This window comes from Podarcis liolepis (assembly GCF_965112155.1).
Source record: "Podarcis liolepis genome assembly, chromosome: 2".
Taxonomy (NCBI): domain Eukaryota; kingdom Metazoa; phylum Chordata; class Lepidosauria; order Squamata; family Lacertidae; genus Podarcis; species Podarcis liolepis.
In genome coordinates this window covers 128,768,837-128,787,622 of record NC_139555.1, presented here as the reverse complement: position 1 = coordinate 128,787,622, position 18,786 = coordinate 128,768,837, and the positions used below count along the sequence as shown (strand labels likewise).

Below are 18,786 nucleotides of genomic sequence, written 5' to 3'. Positions count from 1 at the left end.
AGTTTAAGACTCTAGCCTTGCTCCACCTCTTCCTCTGCTCTTTCCTCCTCTGGGTCCGCCTGTCAGCTGGGGTCTCGCCCTTCCTAGACTCTTCTGACGCTGAGTCCCCTGAGTCTTCCCCCTGCCTCCGGCGGGCTTTAGGACCTGGTTCCCAATCCGGGTTTTCTGCTGTCCCGCGCGCCTGTACATTTGAACTTGGCGTGCGCGCCCAGCCGGCAACCTTCCTCCTGACCGTTACACTGCTCCTGTCACTGCTTCCCCCTTCGGGGGGGCTAGCTGGACCTGACACCTGGGACTCCTCCCCTCCACTATGCTCTGGTGGGGAAGCTGGTCCTGATCTCCAGCTGCTGCTTTGGGAGTCCCCGCTGGCCCCCCTTGCCCTGACCATTGGCGCCTCTTTCTGGGAATCTTCTGATTCGCTGGAGAAGCTCATGGAATCTCTCGGGTCACTGCCATACTCCCCTACGCTGCCCTCAGATCCTTCCCACTCTTAACGACTGCAATAGGTCTTACAGGAAAAGGCAAGGGGTGAGAAGGTGAAAAATGGCTTTGTCATGTATAATGAGATAAGAATCCAATGTCTTTGTTCAACAGGCTCATCTCAGCTATCTGCCAATCTCCCATTCCCACCACCCTTCTGAGTAATACCCCTCCCCACCTTCTCACTATATAGAAGGATCTGGCAACTTCTGTTTCAGTGTGTCTGAAGAAGTGTGCATGCACACGGAAGCTTATACCAAGAACTAACTTAGTTGGTCTTCAAGGTGCTACTGGAAGGAATTTTTTTTGTTTTGACTAGGGCAGACCAACGCGGCTACCTATCTATGAGTTGATTGAGATTTGAAAACTGGGCTAGGGAGGGAAATGAAGGGAAAGTGTCATCTTGGTGAAGAGGATAAGAAGAAGAGTTTGGATTTGATTTCCCGCTTTATCACTACCCGAAGGAGTCTCAAAGCGGCTCACAATCTCCCTTCCCTTCCCCCCCCCACAACAAACACTCTGTGAGGTGAGTGGGGCTGAGAGACTTCAGAGATGTGTGACTGGCCCAAGGTCACCCAGCAGCTGCAGGTGGAGGAGCAGAGACGCGAACCCGGTTCCCCAGATTACGAACCTACCGCTCTTAACCACTACACCACTGTATGCTAAATACAGCTGGGTTTATTCTGGAGTGCAGATTATGAATAATTGTTGCTACAGATGATTTTCAGATGGAGATGGGAGTTTTCTTTTCGGTGCCTGCCCTGTGGAACACCCTCCCAGCAGATGTCAAAGGAAAAAACAACTACCAGACTTTAAGAAGACATCTGAAGACAGCCCTGTTTAGGGAAGCTTTTAATATTTGATGCATTACTGTATTTTAATATTTTGTTGGAAGCTGCCCAGAGTGACTGGGGAAACCCAGCCAGATGGGAAGGGTATCATCTTTTTCTTTTTGTATTTTTAATATTTTTAATATTTTTATATTAAGATTCCTTTATTCTGAATTTCGGAGGACACACATAGGAAGAGGACAGTTGGAGGTGCGAGGGACCTGCAAGGAACGCAGGGAAGGAAGGATCTCTCAGGGAGGGATACGGGGAGGAGAGGGGGTCACGCAGGGGAGAAGTGGGGGGGGGCTGCCTTTCTATGGGTTGACGAATGATATGATATATATGATACAAATGTCAAAGTATTCTTAGTTTATATCCTCCCCTTTCTCTTTCCTATACAATCGTATTTTGTAAGGGTTGTTTAATATTTTTTGTTCTACTTCTCTTTTTTGGTTTCCCCTGTGTATGAATTCTTTGATGGGAAGTGAGATGGGAGCTCCGTCTGAAGCTTTTCTCACATTGCAAGCACTGTTAGGGTTTCTCCCCTGTATGAATTATTTGATGGGAAGTGAGATTCACCTTCTGACTGAAGCTCTTTCCACATTCCAAGCAGTGATACGGTTTCTGCCCTGTATGAACTCTTTAATGGAAAATGAGAGTGGACATCCGGCTGAAGCTCTTCCCGCATTCGAAGCACTGATAGGGTTTCTCCCATGTATGGACTCTTCTATGCAAAGTTAAAGTAGTACTGTGCCTGAAGCTCTTCCCACATTCCAGGCAATGATAGGGTTTCTCCCCTGTATGGACTCTTCTATGCAAAGCAAGATCACCTTTCTGACGAAAGCTCTTCCCACATTCCAAGCATTAATAGGGTTTCTCCCCTGTATGAATTCTTCGATGGGAAGTGAGATGTGTGCTTTGACTAAAGCTCTTTCCACATTCCAAGCACTGATAGGGTTTCTCCCCGGTATGAATTCTGTGATGGGAAGTCAGATGGTGGCTGTGAGTGAAGCTCTTTCCACATTCAAAGCACTGATAGGGTTTCTCCCCGGTATGAATTCTGTGATGGGAAGTGAGACTGGAGCTATCAGTGAAGCTCCTTCCACATTCAAAGCACTGATAGGGTTTCTCCCCAGTATGAATTCTTTGATGCGAAGTGAGATAGGAGCTATTAGTGAAGCTCTTTCCGCATTCCAAGCACTGATAGGGTTTCTCCCCTGTATGAATTTTGTGATGGAAAGTCAGATGGTGGCTGTGAGTGAAGCTCTTTCCACATTCGAAGCACTGATAGGGTTTCTCCCCGGTATGAATTCTGTGATGGGAAGTGAGACTGGAGCTATCAGTGAAGCTCCTTCCACATTCAAAGCACTGATAGGGTTTCTCCCCGGTATGAATTCTTTGATGTGAAGTGAGTTTTGCGCTTTTATTAAAGCTCTTCCCGCATTCCAAGCATTGATAGGGTTTCTCCCCTGTATGAGTTCTTTGATGGGAAGTGAGACTGCAGCTATTAGTGAAGCTTTTTCCACATTCCAAGCACTGATAGGGTTTCTCCCCTGTATGAATTCTGTGATGGGAAGTGAAACGGGAGCTATTAGTGAAGCTCTTTCCACATTCCAAGCACTGATAGGGTTTCTCCCCAGTATGAATTCTGTGATGGGAAGTGAGACTGGAGCTATTAGTGAAGCTCCTTCCACATTCAAAGCACTGATAGGGTTTCTCCCCTATATGAATTCTTTGATGCGAAGTGAGATTTGCGCTTTGATTAAAGCTCTTCCCGCATTCCAAGCACTGATAGGGTTTCTCCCCTGTATGAGTTCTTTGATGCAAAGTAAAAGTAGTACTGTGCCTGAAGCTCTTTCCACATTCCAGGCACTGATAGGGTTTCTCCCCCGTATGAGTTCTTTGATGCAAAGTAAAAGTAGTACTGTGCCTGAAGCTCTTTCCACATTCCAAGCACTGATAGGGTTTCTCCCCTGTATGAATTCTTTGATGGGTAGTGAGATTATTCTTTCGACTGAAGCTCCTTCCACATTCAAAGCACTGATAGGGTTTCTCCCCTGTATGACTTCTTTGATGGGAAGTGAGATGGGAGCTGTTTCTGAAGCTCTTTCCACATTCTCTGCACTGATACAATTTCTCCCTGCTCTGTCCTCTTTTGTGTGAAGTGAGGCTATCCCTCTGAACGAAGCTCTTTCTTTGACGGTAGGTGTCCTGGGAGCTCTGACGGATGTTCTCTCCACACTCTGAATATTTATATGACTTCTCTGCTATGTGGATTCTCTTGTGGTTCCCCTTGTTCTTCCCTTCTAATTCCTCACCATCTGCAATGAAGAGAGAAGCTAATTAGTCTCAGGAGGAAATGGGAACTCCAGATCATTGAACCAAGTTAATGAATGCTTGTGATCGAGGAGGAACTAAAAATAGTTAGATGTGGGGCCTTTCTATAGTTTTCACTGCCTTGGTTGGCTGGTATTTGCTGACATATTTCTTGGCTTTTATCTGGAATGGATTTTGTTCTGGCTCAAACCTGGAATCCACTCCATATCCAAGGTCAGCCATCTCTTTGGTCAATCAAATGCAAACAGAAGCAAAAACAACAAGCCTTACAGAACTCATACACCGACCACTAATGATGAACCATATGTTATAGATATTCCTGCAAACTTATTCTGCTATTTTTGATATGCAAATGGCATGCGAAGGCTTAGTCTTCATATCTGTATCATTTATTAGTCCTATGATCCTTGTTTTTAAAAGCAAATAAGAAGTTTTTCCAAAAAGAAAAAGACAACACACAGAGGCCCCATCTGCATTCAAACTGCAAATCAGGATCAGTGAGTTTTCTGACATTGGCAGGGCATTCAGATCACAGAACAGGTTTTAGACATTTAGAGCTGCCAATACATCACGGTGACTGGGGAGCTGTGACCTATTCCTGGCTCAAATTGCCTGCAGATGACAAAGGTGCAGGCAGGCAGGTGGGGGAGCCCAAAAAGGTGCTCCCCTTCTCCATCTCCATCTGCCTCCCCCCACCCCCTAATTGAGCAAGCCCCAATACCTCTCCGGCTCCATCCATCCAGGTCCCCATCTCCCCTCCCCTGGGACTCACCAGATCTCTCGGAGGTCCCTGGGAGGGAATGCTCAGAGGTTGAGAGGAGGGATGCAGGAGACAACCTGATCAGGTCAACCGTCCATCTTCCCCCTTCCATCCTTGCTAGGTTTGCCGGATCTGTCTCTTTCATCCTTCCTGAGGAGTCGAGGAGCCGAAACAAGCTAGAGGGTCCTGGGAGAGAGGAAGAAGCAAAGGGAGCCTCAGAGGCCCTGCAGGGATTTTCTGGCTGGAGGGGAAGCCTCCCAATATGTTGGGGGCCCCACCCACAGCAAAATCCCTGCTTTATCTCATTTCTGGCCAGAGAGCTTCCCCTCTTCACCCTCCATCCATCCATGTCCCCATCTCCCCTCCCCTAGAACTCACCAGATCTCTCAGAGGTCCCTGGGAGGGAACGCTCAGAAGTTGTGGGGAGGGATGCAGGAGACAACCTGACCAGGTTAACTGTCCATTTTCCCCCTTCCCTCACTAGGTTTGCAGAATCCATCCCTTTTATCCTTCCTGAGGAGTCAAGTAGTCAAAATAAGCTGCAGGGTCCTGGGAGAGAGGAAGAAGTAAAGGGAGCCTCAGAGGCCCTGCAGGGATTCTCCTGCCCCTGGAGAAGCACAAATGGGGCGGCCCCTTCCCAACAGAAGCCCCATTTCTATACCTCTCCAGTGGTTCCAATAAATCAGGTAGGCTACTTGTGTGGCAATTAAAGACAAAACAAAAGGAGAGAGTAATAGAAAAATGAAAAATAATTGAAGATCCTCAAGAAATATGCAAAGAAAAATTAAATTACTATAGGAAATTTTACAATGAAGAAGAAGACCAAGAGGAAATGGAATGATTCATAGCACAAAATAGACTCCCGACAATAGCAGATTGGAAAATAGAACAACTAAATGTACCAACAGCGATGATGGAGGTGCAGCAATCTCAAAAGCAAAGATAGGAAAGTCCCCAGGTACGGATGGATTACTGGCGGCATTTTATAAGAAGTTAGAAGATATATTATCAGAACCAAGGAAACAGTACTGGACCAAATTTTAAAGGAAGGAAGAATACCAAAATCATGGGAAGAAGCACTTATCACACTGATACCCAAACAAGGAGCAGATCCAACACTAATCAAAAATTATAGACCTATATCATTGTTCAATCATGATTATAAAATATTTGCCAACATCCTAGCCAACAGACTAAAATAAAGTATTGAATGAAATAAAAAACAGAGATCAGGCTGGCTTCTTACCAGGCAGACACATGCACAATAAAATGAGAAACATAATTGATATTTTAGAATATTTAGAAGCACGATCAGATAAAAAAGCCATTTTGATGCTGATATACACGGAATAGGTCTTCGACAACATCTCTTGGAGCTCCATGAAAAAAACTACAGAAAAAACAGGACTCGGAGTAAATATTGGGTGTTGAGGCAATATATTGAAATCAGAGAGCCAAATTGATGCTAAATCGTGAAATAAGAGAAGTAAAATAAGTAAGGGGACCAGGCAAGGCTGCCCCCTTTCGCCTCCACTTTTTATTACGGTACTAGAATTCTTAGCAATGACAACAAGGAGTGACCAAGGCATAAAAGGTCTAACAAGGGGGAAGAAGTCGCCCAAGATGAAGGCCTTTGCAGACAATGTAATTCTAACTTCTGAAAATCTGGAGGAAAGCATACCAGAAATAATAGGGAAAATCCTTGAATTTGGAAGTGGCAGGATTTAAATTAAATAAAAATAAGACTAGTATGCTAGCAAAAAATATGTCAACACAGGAAAAAGAAGGACTAAAGAAAATATCAGGATTGGAAACAGTAAATAAAACTAAGTATTTGGGAATCTGGCTGACAAATGAAAACACCAATCTATTTAAAGACAATTATGTTAAAACATGGAAAGAAATCAGTTTTGAATCATATAATAAGAAAATTGATATATAGAGTATAGGAAAAACATAAAGTGGTCTTAGAACCTAAACCCCCTGGTGGATTTCACCTTAGGAAGCAAAAACTGGGGGAAAGAAAAATATGGAATTGAATTGGGCCACTTTCACTGCCTTGTTGTGACGAAGGGGCTTGAATAACTCAGAGACGCTATGAGCTAAGCTGTGCAGGGCCACCCAAGACGGACAGGTCATTGTGGAGAGTTTAGACTAAACGTGATCCACCTGGAGGAAGAACCGGCAAGCCACTCCAGTAGCCCTGCCAAGAAAACTCCATGGACAAAGGCAACAGGCATATAAAAGTTATGACGCTGAAAGATGAGCCCCTCAGGTCAGAAGGCGTCCAACATGCTACTGAGGAAGAGCGGAGGACAAGGACAAGTAGATTCAGAGCTGATGAAACGGCTGGGCCAAAGCTGAAAGTTAAGTTGGATGTGGTGACAATGAGATGGCAAGAATAAATATTGACATCCTGGGCATCAGTGAACTAAAATGGACAGGGATGGGCGAATTCAGTTCAGATGACCATCATAACTACTACTGTGGGGAAGAATCCCATAAAAGAAATGGAGTGGCCCTCGTAGTCAAGAAAAGAGTGGCAAAAGCTGTACTGGGATGCAATCTGAAAAATGATAGAATGATCGTGATACGAATCCAAGGCAGACCTACAAGAAATAGAATACAGATTTCCAAAGAATAGCAAGGAGAGACAAGAGGGCCTTCTTAAACGAGCAATGCAAAGAAATAGAGGAAAACAATAGAATGGGGGAAAACAGAGATCTCATCAATAAAATTGGAGATATGAAAGGAACATTTTGTACAAAGATTACCATAATAAAGGACCAAAGTGGTAAGGACCTAACAGAAGCAGAAGACATCAAGAAGAGGGGGCAAGAATACACAGAGGAATTATACCAGAAAGATATGGATGTCTCGCAAACCCCAGGTAGTGTGGTTGCTGACCTTGAGCCAGACATCCTGGAGAGTGAAGTCAAATGGGCCTTAGAAAGCACTGCAAATAACAAGGCCAGTGGAAGTGATGGTATTCCAGCTGAACTATTTAAAACTTTAAAAGATGATGCTGTTAAGGTGCTACACTCAATATGCCAGCTTGGAAAACTCAGCAGGGGCCAGAGGATTGGAGAAGATCAGTCTACATCCCAATCCCAAAGAAGGGCAGTGCCAAAGAATGCTCCAACTACCGCACAATTGCACTCATTTCACATGCTAGCAAGGTTATGCTTAAAATTCTACAAGGCATGCTTAAGCAGTATGTGGACCGAGAACTCCCAGAAGTGCAAGCTGGATTTAGAAGAGGCAGAGGAACCAGAGACCAAATTGCAAACATGCGCTGGATTATGGAGAAAGCTAGAGAGTTCCAGAAAGACATCTACTTCTGCGTCATTTACTTTGCAAAAGCGTTTGACTGTGTCGACCACAGCAAACTATGGCAAGTTCTTAAAGAGATGGGAGTGCCTGATCACCTCATCTGTCTTCTGAGAAATCTCTATGTAGGACAAGAAGCTACAGTTAGAACTGGATATGGAACAACTGATTGGTTCAAAATTGGGAAAGGAGTACGGCAAGGCTGTATATTGTCTCCCTGCTTATTTAACTTATATGCAGAATTCATCATGTGAAAGGCTGGGCTGGATGAATCCCTAGCCGGAATTAAGATTGCCGGAAGAAATATCAACAACCTCAGATATGCAGATAACACAACTTTGATGGCAGAAAGTGAGGAGGAATTAAAGAACCTTTTATTGAGGGTGAAAGAGGAGAGCACAAAATATGGTCTGAAGCTCAACATCAAAAAAACGAAAATCATGGCCACTGTACCTCCTGGCAAATAGAAGGGGAAGAAATGGAGGCAGTGAGAGATTTTACCTTCTTGGGCTCCATGATCACTGTAGATGGTGACAGCAGTCATGAAATCAAAAGATGCCTGCTTCTTGGGAGAAAAGCAATGACAAACCTAGACAGCATCTTAAAAAGTAGAGACATCACCTTGCCATGAAAAGTCCGTATAATTAAAGCTATGGTTTTCCCAGTAGTGATGTATGGAAGTGAGAGCTGGACCATCAAGAAGGCTGATCGCCGAAGAATTGATGCTTTTGAATTATGGTGCTGGAGGAGACTCTTGAGAGTCCCATGGACTGCAAGAAGATCAAACCTCTCCATTCTGAAGGAAATCAGCCCTGAGTGGTCACTGGAAGGACAGATAGTGAAGCTGAGGCTCCAAGACTTTGGCCACCTCATGAGAAGAGAAGACTCCCTGGAAAAGACCCTGATGTTGGGAAAGATGGAGGGCACAAGGAGAAGGGGACGACAGAGGACGAGATGGTGGGACAGTGTTCTTGAAGCTACAAACATGAGTCTGACCAAACTGCGGGAGGAAATAAAACACCACCTAACAGGGTGGATCCAGTATCACCAAATAAATGAGGTCTTCAAAGCTGACAAGAAAAAGGGTTTTGCAATTTCAGTATTGGATAAAGAATTATTACAAAACAAAATAAACATAATTTCTAAAATGTATGGAATCTTAGTGGAGTGGAAGGATATGGATGAACAGGTAAAGGCGGTAATGATCAAATTGGCTATGGATTTAGGGAAACCTATTCAATTAACATCATGGGAAAAATGATGGAAGGAGAGTTGGAATTTTACGGCTTGTGAGGCAGTAACAGAAAATTTGATAAAGATGTTTTATAGATGGTATTTAACACCAACCAAGATATGTAAAATGTATAAAAGAAAATCAAAATTACGTTGGAGGTGTAAGCAAGTAGAGGGGACACTTCTGCATATGGGGTGGCCATGTGATAAAATCAAGGGCTTCTGGGATACGGTGTATGAAGAACTAAAGAAAACATTTGAACAAAATTTTACCCCCCAAAACAGAAGCCTTTTTATTGGGAATATTGGATGTAGATATACCAAAAAAAAAAAAAAAGAAATATTTCTTTACGCCACAGTGGCAGCGAGAACATTAATTGCCAAAAACTGGGGGAAATGAAATTATTCCGACAAAAAAAGCTCTCTTTGGAGGAGGGTCCCTGGCACTCGGGGAGAGACCACAAATTTTGTAACTACTCCGGGTCAACGCTATCTCTCCCCTTAATTCTTCATGAAGTTTCTAATACCAGTTATACCATTTGCCTTATACCATTTTCTAAAATTCTCTGATTATCCCCGCTGTGTTTTATTTAATGGAAATTGAGACTGGTTTCCTAGGTGAAGCTTTTTCCACATTCTAAACAGTCCCTTGCAGGAAACATTTCATGGAAAATTAGATTCACCACCTGAATGAAGCTCTTTCTACATTCCAAGCACTGATCTGGTTTCTGACCTGCATGAAGCTTTTTCCAAACACTCCCCTGTATGAAGTATCTCATGGGAATTGTGGGTGGAGCTGCGAAGGAAGCTTTTTCCACATTTCAAGCACTACTTTCTTCCCCCCGTTAGTTCTTTCATGTGAAGTGAGGCTCTCCTTCTGAACGAAGAGCTTTCCTTGATGGGAAGTGGACTGGGAGCTCTGACTAAAGTTCTCTCCACACTCTGAATATTTATATGGTTTCTCTATTGTGAGGATTTTCTTATTGTCTCCATTCTTCTTCCTTTCCAATTCACCACCTACCACCTACAACCCATGGCAGTATTATTAATTAATTATTATAATAGCCTCAGGAATAGATAAGAGTCTGAAATGACTGAAGAATGCAAATGACTGCTTGTGAAAGAGGAAGAAGGGAAGGGAGTTACTGCCTTTTTTGGCTGGTATTAGCTAACTTATTTATGGGACCCAGAGATTCAAAAAGCCTGGCTCTTTCCAGGGATGGATTTAATTTGGCTCAGTCATGGAATCCGCTCCATCTCCAAGCTCAGTCATTTCTTTGCTCAACCAAAAACAGAGAGATGCCGAAAGGGAAACAGAAAATTAGACAGGATGTACCTCCACGTCCCTGAGATCTCTGAAGCCTACATGGAAGAAGGCCTGGGCAGCTCAGAGCAGCCTCATCCTGGTTGGAAAAGGCAGGACTGGTGGAAGAATATTCCCAGACAGAACAGGAGATGCATCTCCTATGGAGAGTTGTGGGTGTGTTAACATCTCAGTTGCTGTAGGTGGCGCTATGGGGCTCCCTCAAAATAGAGGAGGTTTGTCCTTCAGAGATCTGTATGGAATTTCAAAACTGATCTTATGATCCAGCAGGGAGCCTTACCAGAGAGGCCACGATCCCAGGATTCTCCTCCTTGACTTCCTTCTGCAGAGCTCTCTGGTCAGGATCCAGCAAAGCCCAGTCCTCCTCTGTGAAAGGAACAGCTACGTCTTCAAAGCACACTGGACCCTAAGGGAAAAAGGGGGAATAAAGATGATCTTCTAAACATTGCTCTGTTCTTTTCTGAAACAATTTTGTTGTTTATTTAAATGATGAGTACAGTGGTACCTTGGGTTACAGATGCTTCAGGTTACAGACTCCACTAACCCAGACATAGTACCTCAGGTTAAGAACAGTTTCAGGTTAAAAATGGACCTCCAGAATAAATTAAGTTCTTAACCCGACGTACCACTGTATTAATCTTTGTGTAAATGGGGGAATTCCACAAAATAATATTTTATTATCTATGCGGCACTCATCTTCAAGTAAATCTTTGCAAGCATTCCCATTTTCCAGATGGAAGGAGCTCCTCTCCCTTCATCTGGTGGGGTGGACCCTCCCCCTGCCCTCAAGCCAACTTCAAGGGGCACCAGGAGGGGGAGGGGAGGGAATGGTTGGCTGGTTGGCATCCGTCTGTCTTAGGGGACCATGGAAGAGTGTGTCTTTGGGAGTGAGATCCAGTTGTTGGAAGGTAACAGCGCCAGCCGTGGGTGTGGAGAGCGACAGGGGAGACTGACATTCAGAAGACATCTTAAGGCAGCCCTGTTCAGGGAAGTTTTAAATGTATGACATATTAGTGTCTTTTTTGTTTTTGTGGAAGCCGCCCAGAGTGGCTGGGGAAACCCGGCCAGATGGGCGGGGTACAAATAATAAATTATTATTATTATTATTACTATTATTATTATTATTAGATATTGTTGTTGCATCGGGGACAGAGGAAGTGGTGCAGTTGTGCTGCTGCAGATGCAGACGGGCTTTTCCCCTCCCTGTCCCCCCCCCCCACGTGGGAATGTTCCCCTCTGGCTGCAGCCTCTGTTCCCAAAGGTGACTTTTCCCTCCCTCTGAAGGGGGTTCATTTCCTTGACCCAAAGCCCCCCCCCCAAAGGAAGGCAGCATCTGGATCCCACCAGGCATGATCTGAGCTGCATCTTTCCTGCGAAGTGGCCCCTCCCTGGCTTGGCAGAGAGGACAAGGGAGGACCCTCTGCTCCCCGACTTGGGGGTCTCCCCCCCAGGCATGACCTGAGCAGGGACCCCCACGCCCCCTCCCTGCCCCCCTGGGACCCCCTTCTCCCCATTGCACCCTCAGGGGGAGGAGAGAGGAGACTCACCCGAGTCCAGGAGGGGCTTTTGCAAAGGAGAGAGAAGAAGAAAGCAGAGGGGGAGGGGGGAATTTAGCCATGGAGGACCTTCACTTCCCGCCCTCTCTAGGACTCCAGCTCTCCTCCTCTTAACCCTTGCCAAGCCGAGTCCTCCCCTCCCTCTCCCTGCCTTCCCTTTTCCTGCTCTAGGGGCTGCCCCCCTTCCCTCCCTCTGCCCCAAGGAGCCCACATCCCACCAGACTAACTGCAAGGGAGACGGGGGGGGTCCATGGGGGGGTTGCCTTGGCTCTCCCCCTCCCCCAACATCCCGAGGAAAGGCTGGGAGGGAGAAGAGGCGAAGGGCTGCCTAGTGGCGGGAGGTGCCTTGGGCTCAGAAATGGCTCCCTCAAGACACCCCCCCCCAAGAAACACCCTCCAGCTCAGGGGGGGGGGAGGGAGGAAAGAGGGGGGGCTTCCCAGCCAGGAGACCCCTCCCCCTCCCCAAAACACGGGTTTTCCTGCTTCTGGAGCCGCTTTTCAGAGGAGGAAGAGTCTCAGGCGAGGAAGGAAACCCACACGCCACCGGGGGGGGGCAGGAGTGGGAGCCAGGAGGGGGGCGCATGGTGCTCAGGGGGGCGGGCCCTCCCTCTGGGACTCTCCCCAGTTCAGAGCCAGAGGGAGCCCGGCCTTCCTTTCCCCGCCTTTCCTGCCAGAAACCCAGAACCTCCTGGAGGCAGGAGACCCATTTCCCGCCCCAGAGCCGGGCTGGACCAATCAGAGGCCTCTCCATTGGGCAGCTGGCCAATCCCCTTTCAGATTCCCCGGGGCCTCCTCCTCCTCTCCTTCGCCCGCTTTCCTGAGGGAGTTTCCCCCCTGAGTTTCCCTCTTGGATGCTCCCCTCCCAGCTTCTCCTTCATCCTTCCTCTTCCTCTCCCCCCTCATTATTTGGGGGCAGCTGGATAACCTCCCCCCCCCCGTGGCCAGGCAGGCCCAGGAGGAGCCCAGGAGGCGGCAGGGCCAGGAGAAGGGGTTTCCCGCCCTTTTCCGAAATAGGAGGGAACGCCATTTTGTTTTTCCCTGAGGAGACGCCATGGCTCCCCTGTGGGCCTCGGGGGTCCCACGCTCTCGGGGTCTCTCCTCCCGGATGAAGGAGGGCGGCACCTTGGGTCCTCAGCTGCCTTCCTGCCATGATGGCTTGGCCTCCGCAGGGCAGCCTCTCTCCCCGCCATGTGGGCCCCACGGAGGACGCCTCCCCATTGGGAGACGCCAGGCAAGCGGCCTTGGGGGATCCGCCGGGGTCTGCGAAGGGGGCCGGGAGGGAAAGGCCCAAGGAGGAGAAGAATAACAGTAGTAGTAGTAGTAGTAGATAGGTAGCCGTGTTGGTCTGCCATAGTCAAAATAAAAAAATTCCTTCCAGTAGCACCTTAAAGACCAACTAAGTTAGTTCTTGGTATGAGCTTTCGTGTGCATGCACTTTCGCGTGTATCTGAAGAAGTGTGCATGCACACGAAGAAGTGTGCATGCACACGAAAGCTCATACCAAGAACTAACTTAGTTGGTCTTTAAGGTGCTACTGGAAGGAATTTTTTTATTTTGAGTAGTAGTAGTAGTAGTAAGGGCTGTATCCCCTCTGAGGTGGAGGGTTCTCTCAGGGGAGTTTGACCCCCAGACCAGCATCCTTGGTCACCCCAAGAGTCAGCGCTAGGAGAAGGGCTCCACCAGCAGACCATGGGGAAAAGGGTCTCAGGAGGCAGTGGGGGGACTCTAGGGAACTGGCTGAACTGGGGTCCTCCCAGTCCAGCCCAGACAAGAAAGAGAGGGATCTCTCAGAAGAGGAAGCCATTGCGGAGAAGAACCGGACTTGGCTGTTCTCTGCTGAGGGTCTCCTGCCTTTCTTCCAAGGCTTCCTGGGGTGCCATGGCCAGAGGAAGAGACAGGCCCCCACCCCAAATCCCCTGCAGGGCCCTGGGGAGCAAGCAGAGCCTGCCTCAGTTTCCTTCCCCAAGGCCTTGGAGGAACCTTGGGGTGCAGAAGGAGGAACCCCAAATGGAGCTCAGACTCCTGGCAAGTAGGGAAAGGAACATGAAAAGGCGCTTTCCAGATGAGTCTCAATACAACACGATAACCTTTATGGTCATTGTCCCATACAGAACAACGAAATTGAAAAAATTGAGGACCATCTAAGAAATGATACTAGACAAATGTGGCAGGGAGTTCAACATCTGACTGGTTATAAATCGAGAAATACATCAGTGGTAGAGAGTACGGCTTCCTTGGTGGGAGAGTTGAAGACCTTCTTTGCCCGATTTGAGGTGACACCAACTGTGGCTCCAACAGGGATGGCAGAGCTATTGGCCTCACTACCTACAGGATATGCTGCCAGGGTGCAAGAGGGAGAAGTGAGGCGAATATGAAAGGAGGCAAACACGAGGAAGGCTATGGGCCCGGATGGGGGGGCTGGCAGGGTGCTAAGAGACTGTTCGGACCAATGGGTCAGGATGGGTTCCCACGTCTCTGCGGATCTTATGAACTCCGGAAACGGTGAACAATGCAAGCTATGATCTCGTTTGAGGAAAGGGAATTAAGATGCCTGCTTCCCCATCCCCAGTGGATTAAAAAGTCCAAAGATTAGGGAAAGAAGAAAGAAGAGGAAGCAGGATTGGATGAACATTATAAGAGACCAGATTTTTCCATTGTGACTTGGCTGAGATTTGTTGGGACAGTTTTTAAAAGGCTTTATAGAAACTGGACCAAGAAGCTGGAGAAATACTAATTTGGATTATTAGATGATCATTATAAGAGTCATATTGCACTGTCTGAGTTGGTTAAGATTTGAAAGCTGGGCTAGGGAGGGAGATGAAGGGAATGTGTCATCTTGGTGAAGAGGAGAAGAAGAGGAGTTTGGATTTGATATCCCTCCCGCATTATCACTACCCGAAGGAGTCTCAAAGCGGCTAACATTCTCCTTTCCCTTCCGCCCCCACAACAAACCCTCTGTGGGGTGAGTGGGGCTGAGCGACTTCAGAGAAGTCCAAGGTCACCCAGCAGCTGCATGTGGAGGAGCGGAGACGCAAACCCGGTTCCCCAGATTACGAATCTACCGCTCTTAACCACTACACCAGTGTTTCCCAACCTTTTTTGGGCAAAGGCACACTTGTTTCATGAAAAAAATCTCGAGGCACACCACCATGCCAGATGGGGAAAGGTCACTTTTTACTTATGTAAAAAAAAAAAAAAAAAATAGTAACAGCATAGAAGGTAATGGTTAGGCTAGCATCCCTCTTCCAAATATGCTAGGTTTTTATTTGCAGGGACTGTTCTACATGGGAAAGCATTCAGCACTGTCATTCTCCCATCTGCCATCTGAATTGGTACTATTCTGGGTCAACTTACTCTGCTGCATGTGTAGATGAAAATGGCACCAAGTGTGGGGGGTTTTGGCCCTCTCTGAAGTGCTTCTCTGCAATATATGGTAGGGTGTGTTACACAAGTAAACACTTGGAGGGTATGATAAAGAGAGCATTCCAAGAGTGACTTGGGATGCTATGAAGATGCTGCAAAAGTGGGCATGTGATTATTGCACGCCTTAAGCTAATGCTAAATACCCAAGAGTGTACAACTGGACTGCTGAATCCTAACTGGGTGTACTGAAAAGATGCTGGATGAGACCTGCAAAAGCAGCGTTATTAAAAGCAGCTTTCCCTTTGAACATCTCTTTGTTCAAAGTGCATCTGAAAGCCTAATGACCCACTGGTTCCTTAGCAGTGAGCTTTAATGCAAGGATTTTGATGTTAATCCATGGATCAGATGCGTGTGTGTGGATAATCGCATTGTTGGACAGTCCTTTCTGCCTGTTGGCCGTTAGCCAACGACCCCCTCCTCCGCCTGAATGAAATGTGCCCCGTGGGAGCATTGGGACATCAGAACCACGAGTTATAGTTATAGGCACGTCCCAGGGCGAAGCAGGTTTGGAGGGAGGGGGGTGCCTAAGAAACCATCGACGGGGTTGGCGAGGCGGCGTTCAGACGGGGCTGCAAACAGCAGCTGTGTAGCCTGGCCATAGGAAAGGCGAGCAGCTCCTTTTATTTCCTCCCTCGCAGCTGATTCCCCTCTCTCCCGCCACCAGATTGTGAAAAGGCTCGGAATTCAGCCTGAGGAAAACCCCAAGTCCCCACATTTCTAGTTTCCCGCGCCCTTTAAAGGGCGATACGAGCCCCACGGCAGGCAGGCAGGCAGAGCTGGGAAGGGGGTTTCCAGGGGACACGGCAGCTCCTCGAAAGGCTTCTCTCAGCTGCGCTCAATCCTCCTCGGAGAGGATTTCCCCTCCGGTCCCATGCGTTCGTTTGGGGCATCGCTCCGGCTGCTCCCTCTCCCGCCACGCAGGAGCGATGCCTCTCTCTGGCTCTCCCTCCGCGCAGGCTGAGGGAGGGAGGGAGGTGCGCGTGTGACCCGTCTCTGCTGGGAGACCAAACCCAGCGAGGCGGAGGCGCCCAGGCAGCGCTGCCGGCTGCGAGGAGGAGCGCCAGGCAGCAGCAGGAGGCGCGGCCTCTCCTCGCCGCCGCCGCCCCGCCTCTCGCCGCCCGACTCGCCCGCCTCCCTCCAGGCAACATCTCGCGGCACACGAGGCAACGTCTCACGGCACACTCGTGTGCCGCGGAACACCAGTTGGGAAACACTGCACTACACCACTGTATGCTAAATACAGCTGGGTTTATTCTGGAGTGCAAATCATGAATAATTGTTGCTACAGATGATTTTCAGATGGAGATGGGAGTTTTCTTTTTGGTGCCTGCCCTGTGGAACACCCTCCCAGCAGATGTCAAAGGAAAAAACAACTACCAGACTTTAAGAAGACATCTGAAGGCAGCCCTGTTTAGGGAAGCTTTTAGGCCCGGTCTTATTCAACATCTTTATCAACGACTTGGATGATGGACTCAAGGGCATCCTGATCAAATTTGCAGATGACACCAAACTGGGAGGGGTGGCTAACACCCCAGAGGACAGAATCACACTTCAAAACGACCTTGACAGATTAGAGAACTGGGCAAAAACAAACAAGATGAATTTTAACAGGGAGAAATGTAAAGTATTGCACTTGGGCAAAAAAAATGAGAGGCACAAATACAAGATGGGTGACACCTGGCTTGAGAGCAGTACATGTGAATCATAGAATCATAGAGTTGGAAGAGACCACAAGGGCCATCGAGTCCAACCCCCTGCCAAGCAGGAAACACCATCAGAGCACTCCTGACATATGGTTGTCAAGCCTCTGCTCGCAGCACACTCCTTGGCAGCAAATTCCACTGTCGAACAGCTCTTACTGTCAGGAAGTTCTTCCTAATGTTTAGGTGGAATCTTCTTTCTTGTAGTTTAGATCCATTGCTCCGTGTCCGCTTCTCTGGAGCAGCAGAAAACAACCTTTCTCCCTCCTCTAGTGAAAAGGATCTAGGAGTCTTGGTTGACCATAAACTTGACATGAGCCAACAGCGTGACGCGGCAGCTAAAAAAGCCAATGCAATTCTGGGCTGCATCAATAGGAGTAGAGCATCTAGATCAAGGGAAGTAATAGTGCCACTGTATTCTGCTCTGGTCAGACCTCACCTGGAGTACTGTGTCCAGTTCTGGGCACCACAATTCAAGAAGGACACTGACAAACTGGGACGTGTCCAGAGGAGGGCAACCAAAATGGTCAAAGGCCTGGAAACGATGCCTTATGAGGAACGGCTAAGGGAGCTGGGCATGTTTAGCCTGGAGTAGAGGAGGTTAAGGGGTGATATGATAGCCATGTTCAAATATATAAAAGGATGTCACATAGAGGAGGGAGAAAGGTTGTTTTCTGCTGCTCCAGAGAAGCGGACACGGAGCAATGGATCCAAACTACAAGAAAGAAGATTCCACCTAAACATTAGGAAGAACTTCCTGACAGTAAGAGCTGTTTGACAGTGGAATTTGCTGCCAAGGCGTGTGGTGGAGTCTCCTACTTTGGAGGTCTTTAAGCAGAGGCTTGACAACCATATGTCAGGAGTGCTCTGATGGTGTTTCCTGCTTGGCAGGGGGTTGGACTCGATGGCCCTTGTGGTCTCTTCCAACTCTAGGATTCTATGATTCTATTCTAATATTTGATGCATTACTGTATTTTAATATTTTGTTGGAAGCTGCCCAGAGTGACTGGGGAAATCCAGCCAGAGGGGAAGGGTTATGAAGATAAGATGGCGTCCAGTACGCTTCTTGCTGCGTCACTGTCCATGCCGATAGAAAACATGAGCCCCCTCGGCTCTCTTACTTAGCAGAGTCCTTGCAGCGGCAGGAAAACTGTTGCCTTGTGTGGGTAATAAATCAGACTGAATGCAGGCTTTCTTTCTAATCTCCTATAGTCTTTAATGCGTAGAAAAACATCATAAATCAGCCCGGCGAAATGGCTGGCATCTTCTCGCCTCTCAGTCAAAAACGAAAGAGCTTCACACACAAAGAAAGTTTCCCGTATGTGAACATAACCACGCCTCAGAATGTGAGATGTCACTCAGAACTGTTTAACCCTGTAAGTTCTGATTCTCCTCACACCCCCTCTCGCATCCTGAGGGAAACTGTGAGTATAACTCTCCCCAAACACAACCCTTCACAGAGTTGGACTCCATGGGCGTTCTGACCTCTGCACAGTCAGACACCTGGAACTTCTTACCAAGCTCTTTGCCAAAACCTTGCATCTGTCTATCTGTCTGTGCACAGCTCTCGGCCTGCTTGCCCTCTGGCAGCTTTGCGGTCGAGCACACATCTAAAGACCTCATTGAGTTCAACTCCTTTCCCATTGCCTCTTGCCCCTTCCTGGCTTCTGTCTCAGGCAACTGTTGAACCTCCTCAAAACTCTCAGGTTCGCACTGTGCGAAACCAACCCACACGCTGGTGACCTGAAACCTCTCAGGTGGTACCCCCTTTGTGGTGTGTGCGGAATGTCTGAGCACTGTCTCAGGTGCCCCC

At 47.6% G+C, this 18,786-nt stretch overlaps 2 protein-coding genes across 4 annotated transcripts in view; both read right to left on the bottom strand.

The window, feature by feature from the left end:
- The window catches only part of LOC310702297 (uncharacterized protein), a 636,573-nt gene that overhangs the window by 30,659 nt on the left and 587,128 nt on the right, over window positions 1-18,786 (bottom strand). Inside the window, exon 1 of one of the 2 annotated variants that reach the window (XM_083493722.1) lies at window positions 10,552-10,625. The exons of the other annotated variant lie outside the window; for it this stretch is intronic. The gene's annotated coding sequence lies outside the window, so the exon portion shown is untranslated. Of the gene's footprint in view, window positions 1-10,551; window positions 10,626-18,786 lie in introns of those variants that run through there. 2 annotated transcript variants of the gene reach the window in all.
- Window positions 1,692-10,697, bottom strand: LOC310702299 (uncharacterized protein). 2 transcript variants are annotated; one of them, XM_083493726.1, is made up of 4 exons: window positions 10,575-10,697; window positions 4,786-4,956; window positions 4,420-4,593; window positions 1,695-3,631 (listed from the first exon to the last, which is right to left on the bottom strand). In XM_083493726.1, the coding sequence occupies exons 2-4, from the start codon at window positions 4,904-4,906 to the stop codon at window positions 2,175-2,177; spliced, it is 1,752 nt and encodes a 583-aa protein (XP_083349852.1). In that variant the 5' UTR covers window positions 4,907-4,956; window positions 10,575-10,697; the 3' UTR covers window positions 1,695-2,174. The 2 variants fall into 2 exon arrangements, with proteins under 2 accessions (XP_083349853.1, XP_083349852.1); XM_083493727.1 differs by lacking the exon at window positions 4,420-4,593 and having other exon boundaries at window positions 1,692-3,631.